Here is a 25467-nt window from a genome sequence, read left to right on the forward strand (position 1 = left end):
CCAAGGTGTGTCCCAGCTTCAGGAAAGGTGCATTCCCCAGCGGGTGCTCACTGAGGCCTTCTGAAGCACACTGTGGTTCTATCTGGTTCATATGCAGGCAGAAATCCAACCTGGTTTTCTCCTGGTGCAGAGAGAGGAAGGAGCCAGAGAGTTTGCCAGACCAGGAGAGCTGGAAGCACTCTCACACCCATGAGGCAGATAGCAGTGTATCTGCATCAAAACAAGGCATCTCCTTGCTGCAGGTGAAGGTCTGGCTCTGCTACAGGTAGACAGGCATTGAAATCATCAGACTGGGACCTCTGAATGGCAAGGGGAGATTGCATTTTGATGTGCAGATCTGCACTGGTGTTCATGAAAGTTCTCTTTTCTTATCCTGAGGATCTGTGATGACTGATGTCAAAGGTAGCAGCATTAGCAGTTAAATTAGCAGAGCTTTCTGGGTGAAAGAATGAAGAGGGGAAAATGAAGATCAAATATTTAATTTGAAGGAAATCCAGGGAAAATAGCAGTTGTGCTGGGAAAGGTTTGAGAAACCAGTGTGACGGGCATCACTTCTTGAGCACATGATTGCTTTGAGCAACGAGGGAAGAACCAGGACTGCACCATTCCTCATGTTTCACTGCATCCCAGGAAGTAAAAGGGTGCAAGGAACCCCCACCACAGATGCTGGGGTGCCCCCAGGCTGAGATGTACACATGGTGTGATTTTTGGGGTTTCCCTGTGCGAGGCCAGGAGCTGGGTCCCTTCCAGCTCAGGATATTCTGTGATTTCCCATCAAATGGTATTTGTGTCACTGGGCTAGGGATAGTGGTCTTGCATTAAATGAGGTTAGAATGAAATGCCCTTTTTCCTACCTGACTGGTGGAGTACTCCTCTGTCTCCCTCTGCTCTTCTGCCTGCTGGCAGTGATGCCAAAGCTGAGGCAAGGGCTATTGCTGTATTCCTTGTGTAGCTTGCAAAACCAGAGCTTTCCAAAAGCAAGCAGTGGCTGCTGGGTCCTTGCAGGAGCATCACAGTCAGCATCAGCTTTTTCTACTTGAAATTTACACATGGTAAAAGGTGATGGTAGGAGAGGAACTGGTGATGCTTGTCCTAACTCTGGATAAATCCAGCTATGCAGCTCAGAGTGTAGTCTGGAAAGGGAGAGGGCCTGATCACAACAGAGAAGATCCTGGGATGCCTGAGCAGCATGCTGAGCATTTGGACAGGCTGCTGGAGGCCTTCTGCAGGCAGAGGTAGCCTGACACTTTGTTCAGAATATTTGTCTCATTTCTAAAGGCAGATGAAGCTTTGATTTATTTTTTTTTTTTAATCCTCCTTCCTGTTTTATTTTTTTTTTGTTCTTCTGTTTTTTGATGAGAGCGAGGGTTTTTAGTTATTTTTCTTATTGCTGCCTAGATGCTGAGCTTGGATTTTTACTCTATTCAGAGGAGCAGGCTGTATCATAGAGTGCTTAATTGCTGTAGTTTTGGGAATTGTTCTGGGAATTTAGAGTTTGCTTCCAGCCTGCCTCACAACAGAATGTGATGCCTCCCCATCATTGGGCTCTTCTATTATACTTTGAAACACTGAAACCAAAGTACTGTAAAGAGCAACACTGATAAAAATGGAGAGCCTGCTGGGAGCTGTGGATGTAATTATAAATCCCTTTTAGGTAAGAAGTGGCTGTAGAAGACATATAGAAACCAGTGTGTATACACAGTGAGTGTGCCACCACTCATCACGTTTTAGAGAAAGACCTGAAATGTGTATACTGGGTTTTTTTGGCTCTTTGGACAGGCAGGATGCAGAAATCTGACTGTATAGCATTATTAAATAACTATTGACTTCTGTAGAGATGTATGAACTTAATTCATGGTTAAAATGTTATTCATAAGAGAAAATTTTAAAAGCGTAATTATTGAGGAATGGTTATAAAATGTAATAGCAAGCAGATAGAAGTGAAAATCTTTTATAGTAGTCTAGAGGATTAGGAAATGTTCTCTTCCTTTAAATGTATTCCTTAGAATGCTTTTGAAATCTTGTCATGAGTAAACTGTGTTAGCACAACTCTTTGTTTCAAAGCAAGTATTTCATTATTGCAGAAAAATTGCACACTCTCAAAATACTTTCAACAGATCACTGGAATGTGGAAATGAAATTAGGTTTGGAGAAAAAAGTTCATGTAGAGTTCTCTTTTTTTATTCTTCTTCCTGTTAAAGCCTTTAGTTTTAGATTGTAGAATCTGGGCTGTTTTCTCTTAACTTCTGTTGGCATCCCTGCTTGGCAGGGTTTACATGACAAAACAATTATCAGATCTATACAAAAAAATGAAGATAACTAATAAACTCCTAAACACCGAACAGCACACTTCTCTCCAAGCTTTTTGAACGTGTATTTATGGCCCTTTCTTTTGGATTTTGTGGGTAATCAGTACTGATTTTTAGGAAGGAATTTGGAAGGAGAGAATGTTGTTGAGTGCATGGACGCAGTTTGGGGAAGGCTTTGAGGAGTTGCTTTGGCCTTTGAGGATAGCACAGTAAGGATGCCTGAGGGGGAAAAATAGGGGGGCAGGAAATTGCTCTGCCTAGTTCAGGATCTTGGAGTTTCTCATCACAAGGGAAAAAAATTTGATTTTTCCTATTAGTTAAGCATTTCATCCACAGCATATTTGCTTACCAGCCATTTTGCTTTGTGACATAGCTGTTAGCTATTGCCTCAGAACGATGACCTTCCTCTTCCTTTGCACCTTTGTCTGGTACAAATCTGCTTGGGGAGACCAGTTTATGCTTAAAAGGAGTTTGCCATTCAGCAGCTCTGCAAATGAAGTTACCTTGTTTGTGAGGAAGAGATACAGGTCTATGGTTCTACTAGAAGCTGCATGTTGAATTTTTGGAGGATGATCTGATGAATTCTCTCAATTGGCAGCTAGAAACTGCTGAAAATATTTGTTCACATGCCAGAGGTATATGGGATGCTTAAAAGGTTGATCTTTGTCCCAAAAGACTTCCAGTTGAAACACTGTTCCCCCTCTGACATGCAAGCTTTGAGTTTGCTCTGAGAAACTACAAAACATAGTATGGACAAACATCTATCTATATTAGCATATTAACTACTTGAATAGTTAGCACCTGCCAATTTTCTTGCTGTGGTGTTAATTTCTAGATTAATGATACATAGCTAGCTACCCTTTTCTAAGGCAGCTTTAGGAATCATTTCTGTTGTGCACCTTATTATTAAAAGGATTTCATAAAGCTCACCAGAGAGCAAGAGAACCCTATTTATAATTCTGTATTTTATGTTCTTCAGACTTAAAAAGCCTCTAATTTGCTTTCTCCTCCTCAGTGATCTCTGAATTATTTTGTACCCAGAATACCTGTGAGGCTTTGATTGATTATTATTATGTGGTAAGAACTAAGTAATCAATTGCTGGGTTCCATTAAGCATAGAAAATATAAAAATTCATTGCTTTTTTCTTTTTTAAATTTTTGTTTTCAGTGTTATCTTGACTTTTATTTACTTGCAAGTTGTTTTTTTTTCTCCCCCACTAAGGACAAACAGAAAACTTCTCCTTTCATCTTCAGTCTCTCTGATTTATGATAAATTTAGTTTCCTTCGGCCTGGCATTTGCTTCAGCAGGCAGTCTTCCTTCAAGTACCACCCTGATTGATGTATAATCTTTGATATCTTCCATTAGCCTCCAGGATCACTAAGTTCAAGGCCCTCTTGGAACCTAAGGAGCCCTGCCGAGGAACTGAAGACCTTCAGAGTCCTTGGGGTGATTGACAAGGTAATTCTTCAGTGTCTCTTCAAGAATTCAGTCATAAATCGACTGCATGCTGACATTTTGTCTTTGAAGCTGTGGATCTTAAGGATATGAAACAAAAGGGGAAAATGACTCAAATGCATCTGCACTTTAAAATAACAAAAGTAGAAGAAAAAAAGGCTTTTATCTAAGCAATTCATGTAAGGTCATGCAAAATGTATTTGAGCTAAAGGATAAGGTGCATGTTTGGTAGCATTCAATAGGATGAGGCCTGTTTTTCAAAAATTAAATCATGGTTGCTGCTCTGGGGTAAGGACAAGTTGATGTGTTTTCAGCTGAACAATCTGGTGGATACTGGAAATACAGAAGGGTAGAAATTCTTACTTTTGAACTCTTGCTTGAAATGGGAACTGGGAACACACACGACTGTTCTCCTTCCCTGAGAATTTGGAATTGAAATCCCTTGCCAAGACAGAGATTCAGAGATGAAGCCAAGCTTATTTTTGAGTCATGCAAATAATGTCTTCCAAAATCCCAGGGTAATACCCGTCTGCAAACAGTAAAGGACCATACGGATTCTTTTGCAAGCCTAATTAAGAGACCAGAAGAATTGTTGGGTTGTTTTGATAATGCTGATTAGTTCCCACCTTACCAAATACTTTTAAGATGATGCATTATTCAGCAGTGTGACAGTGGCTAATGCAGACTGTAACGGCTCGTTTCCTTTTTGCTGTGCCAAATCCCTTGTGCCTTTTGATAGTTCCTTATGTAGTCCCTGGTTTGTGCATGAGCTACTGATGCATGGTCAATTTATGCATTTGTAACATGCCTCAAAAACCTGTGGCTCATCCCTTGAGGTCTGTTTTTCTTGGTTTCTTTTTCTTGTTGGACTGAACCTAGCTATTGAGACTGCTTTTTGTTTTTCTTTGCCTGTTTCGTTGTAATTGTGTGCATAAGTTGATAACTTCTCCTTAGAGGGCTGTATACATTAGGTATTATGGCTGTTTTTATAGCACACAAGGTTTTCTAAGCTCTGACTTCATATTCATTGTATTTTCTTTCCTCAATTTTAAGTACAGAATTTAGTCTGTATTCCACTCTGTATATGTATCAGAGACACGTAGGAAAGGCCACCTATCTCTAGCACCTGTTAGTAGGTGCTAACTGAATTAGTAGCCACTAAATGGATGCAATGTGCATGGATTTTGTGAATTATTCTGACAGAGTGAGCCTGCAGAAATGTTGGAAATGGATCAAGAAAGACTTTCTCAGTATCTCCATTCTTGTGTAACGCTAATGAACAGCTACTGGAAAAGATGCTTGATCAGAATGAAGTTTTTGCAGTTCTTGGTGGTACCAGATCTCCTTAGCTCTCTCTGAGCAGTTTCTGTAAGCATCCCAGGTGTGAGCTGAACATGTCCAGATCTTTGAAACGAAGCTGGGGAGAATCAGGGTTCTAATGATGACAAAAATACAAGATCCTTGGAGCTGGAGATGTATGCAAGGAGCAGCAGGCCTGTGCATACAGCTGGATGCTCCTGTGTGAACAGTATCATAGGGCTCAGAGTTCATGTTTAATTATTGTACAATATGTGTATCTTTCAGATGTCTTTGTACATGCCTTCCTACTTCCAGATTCTCTCATCACAATCTTGGCCTTATTCTGAGTATGCTGTTTTGTAGCATATATTTACAGGTGTTTGTAAAGTTGTGAGGCAAATGAAAACCTGCTCTAAGCCCAGAGAATATTTCATTTGGTTTTATAATGCATACACAAAATGCATGTGAGTATGAAACAAAAGTGTGCAGTTGTATCTGTGGGCTGGAGATGATGCCCCTGCCTTTGGTTGGAAGCACTATCTCCCTTCCTTCCTTACCATCACTGTCATTTCCCTCCTTCTCTGCTTCCATATGCCCTAAAGCTCACATCATGGAGAAATCCAGTCAGTGTTTAAGTATCCTTGCTGCAGCTAAGTAGGTGACATAGTGTGCTTGTTCCTGAAAATGGATTTTGGTTTTCAGGGCCAGCATTGGAGATGCTATGCTTTCAGGCACAAGGCTGTAACTGATTCAGCACCACACAGAGTTTTGCCTGAAAATACTCTTCCATTCAAACCCTAAGGTAGCTGCTTTGGTTTCAGCAGAAAATGGGTGTGTGGGAGGTAATGAGCCACTGGCATTGTAACTGCTGGCTTGACTAACCCTGTGCAAGACTGGCTTAAACACACTAAAAAATGGTGTTGGTTGGTTTGCAGACTTGTTCTCCCACTGCTGAAGCCCAGAGTGGTGTCTGCCTGCTACAGTGCTGCCTCGAGAAAACCAGCTGTTAACCTTCCCTCATTCAAATGCTGAAAGGTTCAGTGCTTTCCCCTTAGAGTAATGTCACTCTTTGTTCTTCTTTTGAAGCCTCTTCAAGTGTTTTGAATTGGCTTCATTTTCATGGACAAAACGCTTGTTGCTACCTGAAACTCTGGGTTTTTCAAACTATTTTAGACTAGGCAGAATGATTAGATATTTAATTTCAGCCTAGTTTATTCCCAAGGTGCAAGCTTTCTTTTCCTGTCTGCACTTTCACCTTCCTTGTCACCTCAATAATTTTTGTTGCGTTCACCCTTTTCTGCTAAATCTGAGACAGTTAGAGATCTTAACATTACTAAACTCCTGAAATTATCGTGAAAATTCAGGGAAGAATGCCCATATCTGCCTTGCCTCACATCCTTCTGCTTTTGCTCTCATGCAAAGGCTGTAGTATAAACCTGACTATTTTAGCAGAACAAAGCAGACTTACTTTTTTCTTGAGGAAGCCATTCTTTTTTTTATTTTATTTTTTTTTTTTGAGTTCTGCTGCTGCTGTGTTTGCTCACTTCATGGTGTCAAAAGTTAACGAGGTGGTGTTTGCAGGTATTTTATATGTTTAATATGTAAAGAGCCTGCCTGTAAGTAGGTTTCTGAAAATAGAGGTGTAATCTAATTGTAAAGGTTGCTTTTGTCCTGCAAACATTGTAGAATGTGAGGTGCTGCTGTTTGGGCAGCAAGGCTCTTATTATTGTTACCAGAGGTACTGCATTGAGAACAAATACCTAAATATTGTAGCTGTTGTTATCACCAACTACAAATGATCAATTATTTTATCAGCCCATGTACCTTAAAGTAGAAAACTTCTTTTTTGGAATAGGAAGGAGTTTTGCTTTCAAAATTTGCCTAATTAAAAATCAAGGTTGCAGGTTCTGTGCTGAGTTTCTGCCCTAGGCAAATCTTTCCTTTGAAGCTACAACCGGCCCCTAAAGAAAGGACTTTGTTATGGTGCTGCTGGATACCTTCACAATGCTGTTTCAAACCCAATTTCTTATTCTTTAGAACCCTCTGTTATTTAGATTCATTCAGTTTAAAGATTCATCTTGAAAGCAGAGTGCATTAAGTAATAACTATGCCTCTGTAACCAATGGCTGTCTTTTATGTCTCTTCTATCCCCTCCTCTGGTCCCCCATCAAGGCACACTGTCAGTACTGGCACTGGCTGTGTTCAGTTCTTCCACAGCTGTCCATGCATTTGAGCTTGTTTTTCAATACACTGTTTGTTAAGCTTTGTTATGAAACCTAATAAAATCACATACTCTCATCAGGGCTTTGTGGTAAAATTATTTTTGGAGTTTCTGAGATAGATAATGTCTTTTAGAAAATGGAGGCAATTCTGTTAATTGTGAATATAGAGGTTTTTTGTGTCTCCCATGCTGTCCTGAGAAGTCCTAGTTCTGGTGGTTGTACATTTGGGTGAAGCAACTTTAAACATATGCATGAGAACCAAATTAATATTATTAATTATTTATAAAGTCTAATTACTCCTTGTCTGCTTAAAGAGTGAAAGTGCCAAAAAGCAGAAATATGTAGAATATATGTCAACTTCACATGCATAATCTGCAGACCCAGAGTTGAATTCAAACCAGGTTATGGTTAGTTCTAATGAAATTTAATCAGAATTTAGGAGGACTAGGCCCTTCTTATGGCAGCATGTGTGGTGTTGTGCATGAGTAACAGACACAGATAACTATGTCCTGTTAGTGTTTGTCAGGAACTTAAATGTGCAGCCTTTTGTTGTGAGGTGAGATTAAAGACTGTTGCAGCTGTGAAATGAGTTGGCTGTAGCAGATGTTTTCTCTCCCCTGGCTCTCAGGTGCACTCAGTTGAGCATCTTTAGAGCATCTTAGGGGTTTGAATGAGTGGCTGAGTGTGCCTAGAGGGTGTGGGGGAAAGGGAGCTGGGATGTACATACAAACAGGGAATCATGGAAAATAGCAGTGGCAAAAACGTTGAAAAATCTGAAATTGACTAACAATAGTAACTGTTCATACAAATAAACATTTTAAGAGTTGTTTTTATGTTTTGATAATCTTTTAGTTTCTTAAGTGGCTTGCCAAGTCCTACAAAATCAAACCAACTACAGAGTTATTGTTGAAACTGATTTCTTGGCTCGCTACCTTCCTTTCCCTGCTGCTGTGGGATTATTCCTAAGCTACTGTCAGGTTTCAAGCCCCAAGTAACAAAACAACTCAACTTTAAAACATGGTCTCTCTGCCAGCTAGAAAGAGTCCTGTCCCTTCTTCCCTGTCCCCAAATACCTGCCACTTGTTTTCCTGAAATATTTCCATTTACACAAATCCGAACATTTCTGAGTGTTTGCTGTTGTAACCCTTAGTTTTTCTCCAGCTTCTTGTTTGTCTCACTAAAATTTATTTTGACTTGAGTGAGATTTGGTAGAGTTATGCAGATTTTGCCCTTGGCTTTAGAAAAAAAGAAATTATGTTGTTGAATGTTCTTCTGCAGGCTGTAATATATGTCTTCTGGCCTTGAAAAAGAAATAAATTATTGAGTTATTTTCTTTTCAGCCAAAATTATTGAAGTTTGTCTTCCTAACTGTTACTAAGTTTCTTAGTAACACTCATAATTTGTGCCAGGCAATTACGCTGGGATGCCAGTGGCATTTCATATTATAAAATGCTTTTGCTGGTAAAACCTGCCAGATATATTTTCTAGATTAATATTTCACCATTTGTAATTTATTGTCCAGTTTTTAGTTTACTTTAAGAAAATGGACTTTCCTGTCTGTTACCAACCAACTCAAAGTATTTAAAAATCTAAATGTGAATATATGCCGGTTTCTTAGCATTTTCATTATTTAAAGCTGCACAGTTTGTCTTATAAGTACACTATTATTCCAAGTCATAGAATATACAGGCTGTAAGTTCCTTAGAATAATGGTTTGAAAGGAGGAATAATTGCAAACTGAAGATAATTCTTATTGCACAGGTACAAGGATAGGGAATAATCACATTTTTCATACATATTAGCCAAATGTAATCTCTTTCTGTAACGACAGAGGGAGACGAGTGAGAGTCTGGGTGGTGTAATCTGAAAAGTGACAAGAATAAATCTGTGTTAAGTAGATCTTTTAATCCTGGTAGCCTTGTGACAGCCGGCACAGCTGAGGAGAGCAGGAGGAATTGCACCCCTGCTCCTGCCCATCAACACAGCTGTATCCTGGAGCAGCACCCAGCTGAGCTCCAGCCCTGGCTGAGGTTTTCGTGCAGTCCCCAATACTAGTGCCAGGGATCAGGTGAACCACTTGTCTGGTTCCTTGTCATCTGTCACTACAGCATTTTCCAGCTGGTGGGGTAAACACAAGAAAAAAGTCCTAGATGATCATCTGATTCATATTCAAGTTTGTAGGACTTTAGCTAGAGTATCTATTCTGTGATAAGGATACATTTGTTTAGCAGATAAGGACCAGAGTTAATTGATGTGTTTTCAGTGTAAAGCAGCAATTTAAGAACAAAATGGAGCTGGTTTTAAAAGTAATCCCTTAGCTGTGGTTTGTCTTGGAAACATTTCTGCTGTCTGGTGCTGCAGTAAGAGATCTTATTCCATTTTCTTTGATCAGGCACGAGCTATTTTTCACTTGTGTTAGTGAACCTAAAGTCACATTTTTGTAAGCAAATGCGTTGACACGTTTGTTTTGATTAGTGTTAAAATCTGCTCCAGTAAATAAAAAGCACAGGTATGTTCTGTGCTATGTCCTGAAAGAACAGAAATTAGGAAAAAAATCAGTGTTGAGATGCTGGGCAGGGGAGAAGGAAGGAGATTTAAAAACCCCAGAACAGGAAGGGGAGCTGGGGAAGCAGATGTCTGCAGCATGCAGGATTTGTGTGTCAGTGTTAAAGCACCGGCAGGAGAGCAGCAGCTCAGAGCAGCCCTGACTTCTCCCAGAGCTGTCCCCCATGACCTTGGCTGGGTGCTCCATGGGGTGACTGCTGCTCCACCACGTTCTTTTTTCCTGGTGACTTGCCTGTTGCCTGCCCCTGGGTGTGTGCTCCCCCTTATGCTGACTTCTGCAGTATTCCTTCAGTCTCTTATCTCAGGGCTTTGATGCATATGTTCTGAAGGTGGCCACCGTGACTTTGGGTGGCAGCAGATGGTAAACCTTCAGGCTGCCACCGGCTATACTGGTGTTAAGTTGGAAACTTAACGTTTGATGAAGAATCAGTAGTGCATATGAAAGAGCTTTTACTGCAGAAATATCTTTTAATTAAAAAAAATTAGCATACCGAAACATTTGCTAATTTCTGTGCATTTAAAGGATCTTAAAATTAACTGTTTTCTTAAAGCTAGACTATGGTTATTTACCAAGCAGGTTTTATTTTATTTTACTCCAATTAGTTGTACCTACTATATTGAATTGAATTGAATTTATTTTCCTCTAAGCTGTTGGATACACTGTAAATCAAATCTAAGAAGCTAATTTTTTTAAGTAGCTGCTGTCAGCATCAGAATTAACACTTGACTTAGGAAAGGGAAAAAAATTCACAAGTAAGAAGTCCTATTGGGCATCATGGAGGGGTACTGCTATCTGCACTTTGCTGAGATGCTGTCATGTAGTGCTGCTGCATTCACTTGTTTTTTTTGGGATGTTCCTGAGAGCTCCAGTGCTTGTACAAAATTAGGATGTCTGTGCTGCTGAAGACACTTATTTGCATTAGAGATTTATTTGTGGTAATTGCTATTTGTGTGTCAGTGTTTTTGGCCATATTGAGGTTGTCATCAGTGCAAAAAAATAGAGAAAGAATGGGTAAGCAACAGAGCCTAAGAGCCAGCATGATATGTGGACCTTGACTCTGTGCATCCTTTAGTACTACAAATAGGATTTTGCCTTGTCTCCTTTTGTGTCACAGTCTAGTTGCTCAGTGCCCAGGAGTGCCCTGCTGAGCCTTCTTTTCCCTCCTCTCTGAGACAGGATGCTGAACGTTTCAGCCGACAGCTCGTTGTTAGGAGATGTTAAATATTACAACTTGCATGGGGAAAGAGGTTCTGTCAGCTCACAGGTGCTAGAAGCAGCCTAGGCTAATGCCAGCATCTCTGTGTGATCTGCTCTGAAGAACAGCAGAGTTATGTCCTAGGGAATGCTCTGCAGAATCCTGTTTTGTCCCATTGTGCCCATTAGGGTGAGGACTTGTCACTCTGCATTTTAAAAAGTAATCTTGGAATTACAAAACCACTTTTACCGTGGAGAGAGGTGTGAAGGAATGCAAACAGAAGACTTGGTGCACTGCTGTCTGTAAGCTGGCTGTAAAGCATGAAGTGAGGAGAGTAAGTTGGCACCTGGGTCAGTTGTGCCCTTCTGCAGCAGTGTTGTAATGCATCCAAGAACTGCTGACCTTTCTCTGCTTTGGGTGAGTGATAAAAAGTCAAGCAAACATACTTGTGACCTTTTCTTTCCTGGACTTATCCCTTCCTGAAATAGTTTTCTGATAGTGACTTACTCATTCATGTTGTCCTTTAATTATTTGGGAGAATCTGGTTAATCTTTGTAATAATGCATGCAGGCTGCTTTCCCTTGAAACAAGTTTTTGATTTGGTGGGCCCATGTAAAGACTTTAGTCTGGGGGAGCCAAATGGACCATCACTACATGAAAGTTACTTCCAAGGCTCTTCCTGTGCTTCTTGGAGTCCCTTTTGAAGTAAACAGTCTTGCCAAAGGTTGGTACTGAATCAACAAAGAAGTAATTGTCCCTAAAATGAAGTGGAGCTGTAAATGAGGTGTTAGTCACTCGGGGAAGGTACTGCTTGATGGGAAGCAAAAAGAAAGGAGCTGGTTAGTTGGACTGGGTAGTCCATGCAGGTAGTTAACCTCAAAGGCACAGGGATATTAGTTATTGTTATTGTAGGTATAAACTGTGGCTGCTGCTTTTATGTTGATGCTGCAGTATAAGAGCAGATGAAGTTACCCTACAGGGACCTGCTGCCTGCATTATTGGTGTTAGTGGTTGTGGTTCTGTACCTCAACCTATGGGGTGAGGGCTCAGTAATCTCTTCTGTTGCACCATATGCTAATACAGTGCTGATAAGCAAGTGTGAAAAATGAAAGGGAGGAATACATTAATTGTATTTGTGCAATAAGGTATGCTATCAAAGGTAATTATTTCATGACAGTTTTAGTTATAGCAGTTGTTTTATCATGGAATAAAAGATGGCTTTAGGAGCCTTTTATTGGAAAGACAATTGTATCAAATTAGTACCAAATTAGATTTTTGTCTTTATAAAGGTGAGCAAACCCATGAGCAGTTTTTAAATTGGTGTCTTCTACTCTACAAATGAACAAATCCTGTTTGAGGGTTAAAGAAGCTATTATTCTGTCCTTTATGCTGACAGCTTCATTACTGATTGGCCTACTGTTGGTATTAAAAAAATGTTTGGCTCCTTATGATCTTTGTGCATGCAACTATAATATTAATACAGACCACAGAACTGTTCATTAAGAAATGACTTTAAATGAGGTTGATGCTTGTAAATCTGGAGAGATACAGATGTTAAATGCTGGCATTCCTTTTCCTATACAGCCGTATGGCTAATAATTTCCAAGTGGCTAAAGCTCTTGTTAGCAAGAGTGCTGGTGTGTTAAGAATGGCCCTATAAATAACTTTAAGAACTGAAGTTGAAGGTGCTTCTTTTAAAGACTATTGTTAACTAAACATTATTGCCAAACAGATGGAAAGCATTCACCAGCCTGATGTTTTTAGGTCTAATTATATTATCACCAGTCCTGTACGGCTCAGTTGAAGAGGTGTATCCAGAGGCCAATTTATAATCATTTAGCCAACACCTGTTTGGGAGATATTGACAGTCAAAGGGCACATTTGAAAAAAAAATCACATATGTTCTAGTATTTATTGCCTCAATGTGAACAGTGTCTAGTTGCAAACAAACTTGGGAGAAGAGGAAGGAGAGTGATTTGTAAACACATAGATGTTTCCAAACCATTTTTATCTTCTTTTGGCACCTCCTGTAAAGTGGCTTTTATTTTTCTCTCTTTCTGTTGATTTTCTTTGGTTGGTAGGTGTGGTTTTGGGTTTTTCTTTAATTTTAATTTTACACCTTTTGGTTAAGTAAGGATAACAAAACCAGTTTTACATTTGTTATTTGTTGAGTGGGTTTCCACTGTTTCTGGAAGCCCTGTGTAAGAGGCCTAAAAAGTTGTTTGCCAAACTCAGTAGTCTGGGAATATTTGCCTTTCCTTACCATGCCCTTGACGTGGAAACTGTATCATTCCTTTGTCAAAAACATCTCAGTAGCATCAACATCCAACATCTGTTGATTTCCACCCCCCGCCCCTCCAAAGATACAGAAAAGCTTTTAAAATTGTCTGCAACCCTGGTAAAAGAGGAGGTCTTTGAAATGGGGAAGAGTCTGTGAGTCTTTATTTATTTTGGTGAAATGTGGTGAGAGAGAAATGGTTAGAAAGGACTTCAGTAGTCCTCATGTTTGAGATGTGATGGGGAGAGAAGCAGGTTTTGGATGCTGCAATCCGGAGACAGCAGAGCATGGCTGCATTGCTGTCCCTCGCAGCAGGGAGCTAAGGGAGGCTGTGTGGTGTTCTCCTTCTGCCACCTGATGAAGCTCCTGACGTGTCATTCCTCTGCAAGAAGGAATCATCTTTTCAGATGCAAGCTGACTTGATCTTCACTGCACTTGTCTGTTCACTTGGAGTTTCTGCATCTTGTCTGTTAAACCCAGTGTTAGGTAACCCCAGTGCCAGCATGGGAAAGAAGCCCTTTAGGAGTTTGATTATGCAGCCTAAATATTTTGGTATAACTGTATGTGAATATTTATACTGGAAGCTTACAACGTCTGCTGTAAATAAACAATGAGGGCACGCTCTTGTTCCTGGAGGAGGGTTGGGCTTGCACTGCTCCTGTGGCTGTCTTGCAGCTGGTGCTTTTCAAGCACATCTGTGTTCTTAGAGTTTGGAAACACTTAATTCCTGAGCAGGGTGACTTGAAGGCGGAGGGTTCCAGCTTTCTAAAGATGCAGTTTCCTAAATGTATATACACATTAATCCTTTTGTTTGTTTTGTTTTCTTTTCAACACATAAACAAACAGAGCTTTCTAAGAGTGTAGTTGCTATTTAGTGCTTTTCTCGTTGCTGTATTTACAGTGCTTTCAGTAGAGGTGCTGCACTGCTAAGAGAGATGCTCTTTACAGCTCTAGGTGGTGTTCCCTCTGCAGCAAACCCACTCACACTTTTCTCTCTAAATAAATCCTCTCTTTTTTGTTGTTACCCTAATTTTAGAGATCTATATCCTCAGTCATTTATTTGCTAAAAAAAAGACTGGTTGTAAAGTCTGTATGCTTCAGGGGTTTAATTTTAGAATTGATTGTATAACTTTTTTTGCAAGAGCATTCAACATTAGGTTTAAGAACTATGTTTTGTTAGCTTACTTGTGTGAATCCTAAATAAATCCTGATTACTTTTTGCTTAGGTTTTGCTTGTAATGGACACTAGAACACAGCAGACTTTTATATTGAAGGTGAGTAAAATCTTGTATTATTTGTTAATGATCTTTTATTATATGGTCCCCGAAATTACACCACCACACAAAGATCAATCTGTATGTAATTTATAGATGTGTCTCTGCAATATATTGTTGTTATGGTATTATATATTAAATGCCCTGGAATTATTTTTGTCAGTGTTTGGTTGCACTCCTTTTCTTTCTCTCTAACATTCCTAGTGCTCAGATGTGCTTGTTTAGCCACCTGAGATGCCTCTGGTTGTTGAGGCCAACACCTGTGCAGGCTTTAGTAAAGAATCACACATTTAATTAAAACATCTATAAAGCCCTGGTGGCTCAGGACTTCTGACAAAGATGAAGATTCTCCTTAATCCAAGCACATCCACTGCACTTTGTGTTTGGTCTTCTTTAGCTGAGGAATATCCTTCTGGCCAAGGTGGGTTCTGGATGAAATGTACAGCTGGCTTCTTCAAATTTGTTTCCTTATGTTTTACATCAATAGTCTGAGATAACTGAATTTAACGTCACTAACCCATTACATTTATGAACAGTTATTTAGTCAGAATAAATTTTTTTGCATTACTCTTTAGTGTTTCAGAAAGTGTTCAGGTCAAGACCCCAATATACTTGGAGCATCTGTGATGCTGAGAATTGGTTTAGTTATGAGTATTGTTTTTGGAGCCGTTTACTTCAGGCTCCCCTTACCATGAATTCCACTGCTAATGGCAGGAAGAATGGAAAAAAAGCTGTGTCCCAAAAATGAAGCTCTAATTACTTGTTAACATTTTGTAACTTTGCTTCAGTTCTGGCTTACAACCCACCTTAACTTTGTGCATCAGCCTTTGAAATTGTCTGTGCCGTATACAGCAAACCTGTTTGTTTCTCATAAAGGTTCATTTGTGAATATTGTATATTACAACCTCACATTATCTACTGGCAGATAGGGTAACATTGAATTTCCCATGTAACTGCCTATGTTTATCAATATTGTAATAGGTCACACTATTGACATAATTTTTTTTCTCTTTCTCTCTCCCCTCCCTTCCACCCTCCCACATCAATTTTTTCACTTCTGGCAACTTCATCCCTGCACTACTCCCAAAAATCATTGCCTCTCAAGGAGACTAATCCTTTTCTTTTTATTGAGGTGGTTGCTGTCTTTAGTAAAGTAAAATGGAATTGTGAGGATTACCTGTGAGGCTAAGGCATTCTTTTGTCTTTAAGACTTGAATTGAATTTTTTTTAATAGTGTCTTTTGGTCACACGCAAAAATAAAATTTTTAAAAAAGGTCATAGGGAAATAACTGAGTGTCATCCTGATGACTTAGTTTGAGAGAGATTCTAATAAAAACATTGACCCATGTAATTGATTTTAATGGCAGCTTTGTGCCATCTTCTGTTCTCTGGAAGCGCGCCAGATGCCATCAGCACAGCCTCGGGGGACCGAGGGGCATAGAGCAGCAGATGAGTGGTTTCTCTGAAGCCCAGAGTAACTCGGATAGATTAGTTTGGTTGATAAACACAGAGCACAGCAGGCTCCAAAGGCAACTGAGGGTACAACTGACCTTTTTGTTCTCTGTCAGGGTCTAAGGAAAAGTAGTGAGTGCAGCAGGAGCAGAACGACCATCATCCCCCGCTGCGTGCCCAACATGGTGTGTCTGCACAAGTACATCATCTCCGAGGAGTCTGTCTTCCTCGTGCTGCAGCATGCAGAAGGTTTGTCTCTCCTTTAACATATCGTTGAAAAGAGTCAAAGGTTTTCAGTTTTAATCGATGGTGCACTTCATTGTGGAATTAATCTCTCATACATCCAGTTAAAACATTCTTATTTTGCCAGAGAGATGTCATGTAAGGCACCCCACTCCGTTCCTCTGTCCCTCCCCCTTTTCCCCACTCATTCTGTAGTGGATCTGATTCCTGCTTCAAATGGCCTCAAATCCTGATGGGTTACTTGAATTGTAGCAGTATTGAAAGCTTCCAACTGTTTATTTTCTACAGGAGAGGGAGTGCTTTGACTGCAACACCTATCTGCTTATTTACAGTTATCTCTCAGAGATAATGTCTTTGGCTAGTTTTGTAAACTTTGACTAGCGAATCTTTTCAGCATCTTCTGGTTAAAATGACAAGAATTTAATAGCTCTGCTAAAAACCTTGAACATTTTCCTGTTGGTTAATATTGCACTGATCTGGCTTTTTAAGAAAATAGCTGGTGGCATCACACAGGAGTTCAAAGCAGAACCACAGAGTTGTGCCTTCAAACTATTTATAAAATTCCTGTTAAATGTACAGGGAACAGGTGGCACAAAATAATTACATTTTGATTTTTTTGTCTAACACCTGGATTTAAATATTCCCTAAATGTAATTACCCATATTTGTTTAGAATGAGTGCAGAATATAAATTTTGGGATTGCTAATAGTTCTTTTTTTTTTCCAGGAAATTTTAATCAGACAGAATGGATGATGTGAAGGAACTAAGCTGTGTGATAGAGAAGATAATTTTATTACATTGAATATTATTTCTCTTTTTCCTAATAACTTAGATTTTGGCTTTCTCATGAACAATTTGTTATATGAGGCCAGTTAAAAAGTTATCTTTGCAACAGAAGTGAATGTTACTGCAATGTGTGACATGGTTTTGCCATGAGCACTGATGCAGGAAGAAAAGCCTCACTTTACAGTAGTGCCTGATGGTGATCCTGGGAGTTTACAGTGCTGCTCTATACAGTGCAGCACTTTTTCTTGAGGTGTGTATATAATAATACACAAGATAATTGGGAGATTCTCACCTGAGCTGCAATCTCCACATAAGGTGTTATATTTTGTTTGGAGAAAAAATATTTTTAAAAACCCACAATCAAAGAACCCCCAAATGTAACAAAGATCCCCACCCACAACCCTTGTCAGATACCAGCTGCCCTTAAGGCTAGCATAAATACATAATTTAAAAACCTCTTCTTATATTTCTGCAGTTTCTTAAGTCCTACAGTTTTGCTCTTCTCTTCAGGAAGAATGTTCTTCCTTGAGACAGATGGAAGAGTGACTGGAGTAGTACTGGAATTTTGTGGGAGAAGTGTTCAGGTGTAAGAACAAAAATTTTAAGGAAGGTCTAATGTGAGCAGTTGACAAAGATAATCTCCTGGAGGTGTTAATTTAATTGCAATTACAGTGAGAAAAATAGAAATACTGCACTATCAGAGCTCTTTCATTTTCATGAACCTACTGTTTGGGCTCAGAATGTGCAAAGAGAGAGGAAAAGTGATATATATTCTGTTGTAAAGAGGGGTAGCTGGGGTACACAGTGATGAGTAAATTGCCTGAGAATGTATTCCATAAGTGTATTGCTGGTGTAGGGCCTGATCCCAAATCCCAAACTGGGGCAATGGCCACTGCACCTCACCCAGCTATGAGACTGATGCTAGAAAGTGATTCAGGAGAAAAGCTTCTAACTCTGTGTGAATAAAGTATTAATAAAAATAGGACTAAAGTTATGCTACACTGTATGCAGACTAGTCTTGCTCACCCCACTGATGGTCTTGATCAGATCGGTCTTATGTTAGTAGTATTCATTCTTTAAATTAAAAGGATAATAATACCAGGAATCCCTATAAACAAATCTATCTTAAAATTTTGTCTATCTCAGACCAGATATAAATAGAGAAGGTTGCTTGTAGTTGATGCTGGGAAAGGATAAAAATTTCTAAGACAGAACTTTTTCAGTAATAGTCTCTTGAAATTTTATTTCATGAGTTATGAATGCTCTAAATATCCATACTGCAATGAATTCTATTCCAATAAGAAAGAAGATTATACTAATCAAATTTCTAAGTAGTGCTGATTTGTGATGTTAGGTGTGTTAGCTACACCATTGTGAGTTTGAAGGGTAAAATATTAATTTAAATGGGCAGTGGCTCGTATTGTAGCAAATTCAGCAGTTTTAATGTTATGAATAGATAATATATGTTTGCTAAGCTGCTCACTGTTTCTTGTTCATAGAAGATTTTAACTGTATTATTAAGTGCAGCACTATTGGGTTTTGTATGTAGTTCTGCAGGCTTGACCACAGACTCAAAAGGAATACTTTGATTGTTTTGGTAAATAATGATGGTGAAACATGCCTAGAATCAGTGAGTGAGGTCTTGGGTTCTCTTAGAGACTTTTCTCCTGGCCACAGTGAGAGGCTTCAAGGATGCATCAGAAGCACAAAAGTCCATAAAGTTACCTTGTAGCTTTGTTGGAAAGCACTTGGCAAGTTCTAGTGTGGGAGAGAGCCAATCTGATGTTAATAAGGCCTCGCTTCTTCCTGGCACTACTAGCTACAGAAATTTTAGAAACAGATGCTTCAAAAATAGGCTGGGGGGCTTCCATGGGACATCAAAGTTTAAGTGGCTGTTAGAAGCTGTCAAATCTCTTTAAGCATAAACAAGCTGGAGTTCCTATCAATCTGGAGAGCACTCAAGAAACTTCCTGCTGAAGAGGCTTGCTGCACACAGCAATTGATCGACAACACCACGGTAGCGCTCTGGCTTGCAAAGCTGGGGATTTGTTGTTAGGAGAGGAGATAATGCTAGCTGTAAATATTTGACAGCAATCAGAAAATGTAGGGAAGGTGATATGCTCCTTGGCAAGTGGCTTTTTCAGGAGGCTGCTTTGGAATAATAGCTCCAAGCGCATTGGGAAGTGGGAGCTTTGCCTAAACTAGCAAACTTTGCAGCAGAGATTCAGCAGCAGCACTGGAAATACAGGACTGCAGATACAGGACTCTGGTGCTTGTAACTACTGCCATGTTAGAGATTAGGCAGGGGCTCAGCTTCCCGTTCGTGTGGAGCTACAACTCCACTGTGGCTGCTGCTGGGATGCTGTGGAATATTGTTGTACCATGGCAGTGCCTGTGTGTCTGCTTTTCTTTCAGCCTAGGAGCTGAGCAAACCTGATTTTTTGTAGCCATTGCATTAACATGATGAAGTTTACCAGTAGGCATGTCTGTTCAAAAGGAGGACAGTGATTCTTTGAAAATCATGAAATTGTTTCTTTTCCAGCAAAGAAGGCTATTAATTCTCATAAGGTACATGGTTTAGGATTGGAAGTCCTGGCCATACCCAAATCCTTATACAGTGATGCAGTGGCTCAGTTTTGGAGAATAATTCAAGCATGTCTTTCAGTACTCTGTTTTTCTTCCCTATCACATTACAGTTATTTGGAAGCTTGGGTTGTTCACTTTGACTTTGTTTGGGATTTCCTAAATACAGTGACTGCTGCATTCTTAGTTGCATTCCAGTTCTGCGAGAATTGCCTTACTTCATCCTTAGGAATAACCTCATGGGCCAAGCTAGCAAAAGCTGTTGATTTATTTTGGAATATGTCTCTCTAGTCAGCCAGTCTTTCAGGATGTGAAGCTGAAATGGGAAGTGTCTGAGCATTGGGTGAGGAAAAATCCAACTGGTCATGAATTTTTCTTGTCAGCTGGAACAAAAACATGTTTAGGAGACTAAATCTGCTGATCTGTTAGGTTTCATTTATCCTGTCATATATACTATATAGTCTCTGTATTTTCTTTTTGGTGTTCAAACATCAAGTGCTGTTAAAAAAAAGCTACAGAAATGTTTGAAAGAATATAAAAGATTCCTAGTCAGCTTCATCACTTGGTCACTTTATGCTGAATTTCCTGTTGATTATTTTGGACACTAGCTTCTTAGATTCTGTCTCTAGAAGCAGAGAGGTACAAGCTCCAGAATGCTGGAAATGTGATTAAGTATGGCACTGCTAATAAGAAATTTTTTGTTGAATAGCTGCAGAAGAATATGGAACTTTATGATTTTCATGTGCTTATAAAACCAGAAAGATAGAACTAGGCTGGCTGTAGAATCAGTTCATGGTAGAAGAAAACAAACTTAATAATTAGTTAGATTAATAATATAGTTCTGAAATTGCATTAAATACTATTAAACTTTAGCTTAATACTGTAGCTTTTATACTTATTTAGTCTGTTGGACTTTTTGACAGTGACTGAAGCTTACTTGTTTGGATTGATTTCTGTAATTTTAGTTTTTATAGATTCCTGATACTATATTAGCATGGCTTGCTAATGGGTTTTCTTGATCTTACACAACACACGGGGAGAGGGGGAAAGATTATTAGTATGTCATTCATAAAGGCATAATTACATACGCAGATACAAATATCACTTTTGTTTGACCCTTGATTGGACGTTTTCAAAAAGGAATAAAATTGTTGTTTTTCACTATAGAACCCAATTATTGCATGGCATTTATTTGTGTATTTCCACTTGACCAGGAGGCCAATCTTGAAATATTTGTATGTTAACATATTTGGACATAATTTTGTTTTGTTTTGTTTTGTTTACTTGTGTTTAACTCTTAAGTTAAAGTCACAGTAAGTATCCATTTCCATTGTGGTTTTTAAATACAAGTCATTAATAATGAACAACTTTTTTTTAAAATCTAAGATAATGGATTTGCAAAAACAAATGAGTTGTTACGGTCTCCCTGTTTTCACAAGTGGACAGTGGTGAATTCCTGAACACTGTAAGAATAAAGAGATTTCTTTTTGTTTTTTGTCTTCTAGAACTTTTATGTTTAGTGAACCTCTCAAATCTGCCAGTTACCTTTCTGTGGATTTTTGAAGTATTGATCCCAACATGACTGTTTTTCCTTCCTTATTCTTTCTTGGGTCTCCCTTCTTAAGCTGCAGTAAACCAAGTAGAAGCCCAAATCTAGTGGGTGCTGCATGTAATCTTGCATGAGGGGAGGTGGAGGGAGCAGAAGACAGAAGTTGTGCAAGGATAATTCTTGCATTTTGCATATTGCTGGGCCACCCAGCCCCTTTTATCTTAGTGTAGGGGTACAAAACATTTGGGACAGTGAGAGCTGTTCAGGTGTCACATGTAAAAGCACACCTGGTGTCCAGTAATGACGCAGGGAAACAAGACAAAAGATCACAGGAAGGTTTTGAGCTTTCTGCCTCTCTGGGTCAAAGCTCAAGGCAGGCCTCTGTAGAAAGACCTTTTCTTCCAGCTCCCTTCAGAAGAAGCACTGATGGTGCTCATACTGGCATTAACGCCATGCCTGGAGGCTGAGGTGGTGCTATGCCAGACACTACCCAAAGCTCCAAAAATTTTATATGAGTCTTCATGGATCGTGGTCTGTGAAGATGCTTTGACACCTGAGATTTGTGTTTTCATAGGAAATTTGTGAAGCACAAGTAGTAAACACTAGTAATATGTACTAATTAATTTTAATGCAGGTAGGATGAGAAGAGTATATAATATTTTAAATTAAATAATGTGTTTTATTAAATGCAGTAAGGGTGTGGTTCTCAAATTAGATTTTATTGTTTGGTATGAAATGGACATGAGTATTTCCATGCCTAGTTAATAAACCAGGCAAAGTTATTTTATTATAGTAATTGAAGTAATTTAATTTAAATTTTAAAGGAAATTAATTGTTATGGATAAAAGTGTGAAAAAGAGGATAAACTCTTTAACATATATGTAAAAATTATGTATATTTTCGCTCTGTTTCTCATTCTATTTTCTGTCTTGCTGGGCTGAGCAGCTGCTGCTCTGCTGGGAGGGGCTCAGGGGCTGTGCCTTGCTGCTGTGGAAGGCACACTTTGGGGTGCATGTTCTGAATGCACCTCTGGGGGACAATTTCAAGTGTTTATGCCATACAGTGGTCAATATAGCAGTTCTTGTTTGTTTGTGAGCATTGCTTCCCTTTGCTCCTGTTGGTTTACCTGGCATCCTTCCTCATCATATTCCAGAAGGTGGCAAGGATCATCCTGACCTGGTGCTAACTTTGTTTTTACTTATGGCAGAAACCATGTGCATTAACAGACCTAAATTTTCATTTTTACCATTGGACTCAAGCTAGAATTCCCTCTTAGTGTTTTTAATATACTTACTTTCACCACAAGCAGTGAGGTATTTTTTTTTCCCCTTGAAAAAATGTCTTAGCCAGGGGGATGGAGGGCAGGAAAACTTCACATTATATTATTCAAATTAATTTTTTAAAGTGTCAAGGTTTTTCTGTCTTTGATAAGTTTTATTTGAAATACCTGGGACTGTAGAAAATCTGGTCCTAGGCAATGATAAATAGTTTCTTCTTTTATTGTATTTTTTAAAGGAATTTTGCCTGATAAAGAGAGTGTTAAAAAACCCTCAAACTATTAAAGAATGTATTTTGGAAAATATAAAACACTGTTTTATCCAAATAAGTAAAAAAACCATGCCAACTTTGCAGATGCCCAGTGGGATGGATACTTATTTTTTTTCTTTGTTACAAAGATTTTGTTCAACTCCTGCATTTTCCAGAATTTCTGTATAGTCTTTTAAGTTGAAATGTCTTGACATTGCACTTCTCCCTAAGTTATCAAAGGAGACTTTCTAGCTTTAAGACAAATTCTTTGGCACATGTAAGAGGTGCAGTAACTTCCTGATTTATTTTGCTGAAATTACATTTTGAAATCTGTGAGCTTTTTTAATATGTGCAGCATTTAGAAATATGAAGAGTCCTGGTTTGTATTTTTTAAATGTGACTTATTTTTGGAGATACAACTTTCTTAGATGCTGGGAAGGAGCTGTTTGCCTGTGTAACTTAAAGCATTGATAAATCCTTGTGTGGTGCAGCAGAGCATAGAAAAGGTTTTTCAGATTTCTAAAGTTGATGGAAGAAATATATCAGTATTTAACTAAAAGCCCCAACTTCTTCAAAGACAGACCATTAAAATATCCTGCTAATATGGTAATTTCTCTTACTGAACTTGCTGGTTAGTTTTCAGTCCATTTCCACTAATGTTGCTGATGAGTTTAGAGCTGTAATACAGAATTATTCATTGTAGGCAGAAGTGGTGATGGGCACTAAATAATTTGATCTTCCCTAGTTTTTGCTTCTTTTGAGGCAGCAGGTGGAGAGTAGTGACCACTGTGCGACTTGAGACAAACTCTGAAATGAGACTTTACTGAAGTTTAAAAACAAAAAAGAAGCAGCTTAGTCTCAGATGCAGTTCTTTAAATATTTATGTAATAATGCAAATCTATGTGGAAAGCCAGTTCTGGTCCCTGTAATTATTTCTGAGGTAGCAGATCCAAATGACTTCGTGGACATAAAGGTATAGTGTGTTGTGACAGTGAGGATATTTTCCTGTTTCATAAAAAACCTCTATTTCGAGTGAAATTAAAGAGATCTCCTCCCTTTTATCCTTTTTTTTTGTTTCAGGAGGGAAACTATGGTCTTATGTCAGTAAGTTCCTAAACAGAAGTCCTGAGGAGAGCTTTGAAATTCCTGAATCCAGAACATCCAGTTCAACTAAAATTTACCTGGAGCAGCCGACACCTAGTCCTAAAGAGCCTGGTAGCAGCACTGATTCCAGAGAAAGCTATGGGGAGAGCATGCTGAAGGTGGTCCCACTGAGGAGCAGCCTGACACCAAGCTCTCAGGATGACAGCAGCAACCAGGAAGATGGTCAGGAGAGTTCCAAGTGGATGGACTCGGCATCCAGCTCAGAAGAAGAGTGCACCACTAGTTACTTAACGCTGTGCAATGAATATGGGCAGGAAAAAATTGACTCTGGCTCCCTAAATGAAGAACCAGTGGCTAAAGTAGAGAGTGAAGGGCTGCATAGCAAAGGGAGGAGTTCCTTGCAGAGGTGCAGTGTTGTTGGCAGTGACAGCTTCACCTCCCAGATTGCGCCTCAGGAACGAAAGCTGTTCATCGACGATGCCGAGTCGGAAATAGCCAGCCCTACCAGGATATTGGACTCGTTAACTAGGTCCAAAAACAGCCCCATGGAGCTCTTCAGGATAGACAGCAAAGATAGCACTAGTGAGCTCCTGGGGCTTGAGTTTGGAGAAAAATTATATAACCTGAAATCAGAGCCTTTAAAGCCATTGTTTTCTGTCCCAGATCATGACAGAAGCTTGGATGCCCTAGAGTGCAAAATGGGCGTGAAAGCTCATGACACCGTGAGCAGGGGTTCCAATGACTCTGTGCCAGTTATCTCCTTTAAGGATGCTGCTTTTGATGATGTGAATAGCATTGATGAAGGAAGGCCTGATCTCCTCATAAACTTACCAGGCATGTCTGATGAAACAGAGGAGCTAGCTGTGTCAAGGCCAACAAAGTTTACAAAATCTGATAGGGACATGTCAGAATTAAAGCTGTTAGAAACACCTGATGTCTTGCAATTAAATAATTCTGCAGAGCCATGCAAAGCATTTGATCAAGAGCCAAATCATGTGGCACCAGATCCTGCCCACCAGGAAGCAAAAGAGCAAAGCAGTGTCACTCAGGGAGCTCTTGGGACCCTCTTTACATCTGACCAAGAGGTAGATGCTTCAGAAGATGGGGCTCTGCTCCAAGAGATTGGAGCCTGCTCCTTAAACATGACAAGCAAAGAAGAAAGTTCATGTGTTTCCAACCTGCTCTCAGGTGCTCAAGAGGTTAGCTTGGACACAGACGTGCTAAGGAATGAAGGAGTGTCACTGTTTTCCAATCAAACTGAAGATTGTGGGAAAGAGGAGGCAGACTCAGCTATGTCACCAGCAGCTGAAAGGAAAAAGACTGCACCACAGAAAGAAGACAAAATAGCAGGAGCAGGGCAGAAGGAAATACATCAAATGTTTCAGGACCTCGACGAAAGATTAGCGCTAACCTCCAGGTTTAATATCCCAGAGGATTGCATTCAAAGATGGGCAGCTGAAATGGTGGTAGCCCTTGATGCTTTACATAGAGAAGGAATTGTGTGCCGCGATTTGAACCCAAACAACATCTTATTGAATGATAGAGGTCAGGAACTTTTGCAAATGCATTTCTTTTTATTCGCTGTTGCTTCCAATTAACTGAGTAGGCGTTTTATCTTGTAAT

The 25467-nt window shown here is 39.4% G+C and overlaps 1 protein-coding gene across 1 annotated transcript in view; it reads left to right on the top strand.

Moving 5' to 3' along the window:
- Nucleotides 1-25467, top strand: part of RPS6KC1 (ribosomal protein S6 kinase C1) — an 82770-nt gene that overhangs the window by 39103 nt on the left and 18200 nt on the right. Inside the window, exons 9-12 of the mRNA XM_056488237.1 lie at nucleotides 3677-3769; nucleotides 14553-14600; nucleotides 16169-16301; nucleotides 23821-25389. Coding sequence (XP_056344212.1) covers nucleotides 3677-3769; nucleotides 14553-14600; nucleotides 16169-16301; nucleotides 23821-25389 — 1843 coding nt within the window. The remainder of the gene's footprint in view (nucleotides 1-3676; nucleotides 3770-14552; nucleotides 14601-16168; nucleotides 16302-23820; nucleotides 25390-25467) is intronic.

This window comes from Oenanthe melanoleuca, chromosome 3 (assembly GCF_029582105.1).
Source record: "Oenanthe melanoleuca isolate GR-GAL-2019-014 chromosome 3, OMel1.0, whole genome shotgun sequence".
NCBI classification, from domain to species: Eukaryota; Metazoa; Chordata; class Aves; order Passeriformes; family Muscicapidae; genus Oenanthe; species Oenanthe melanoleuca.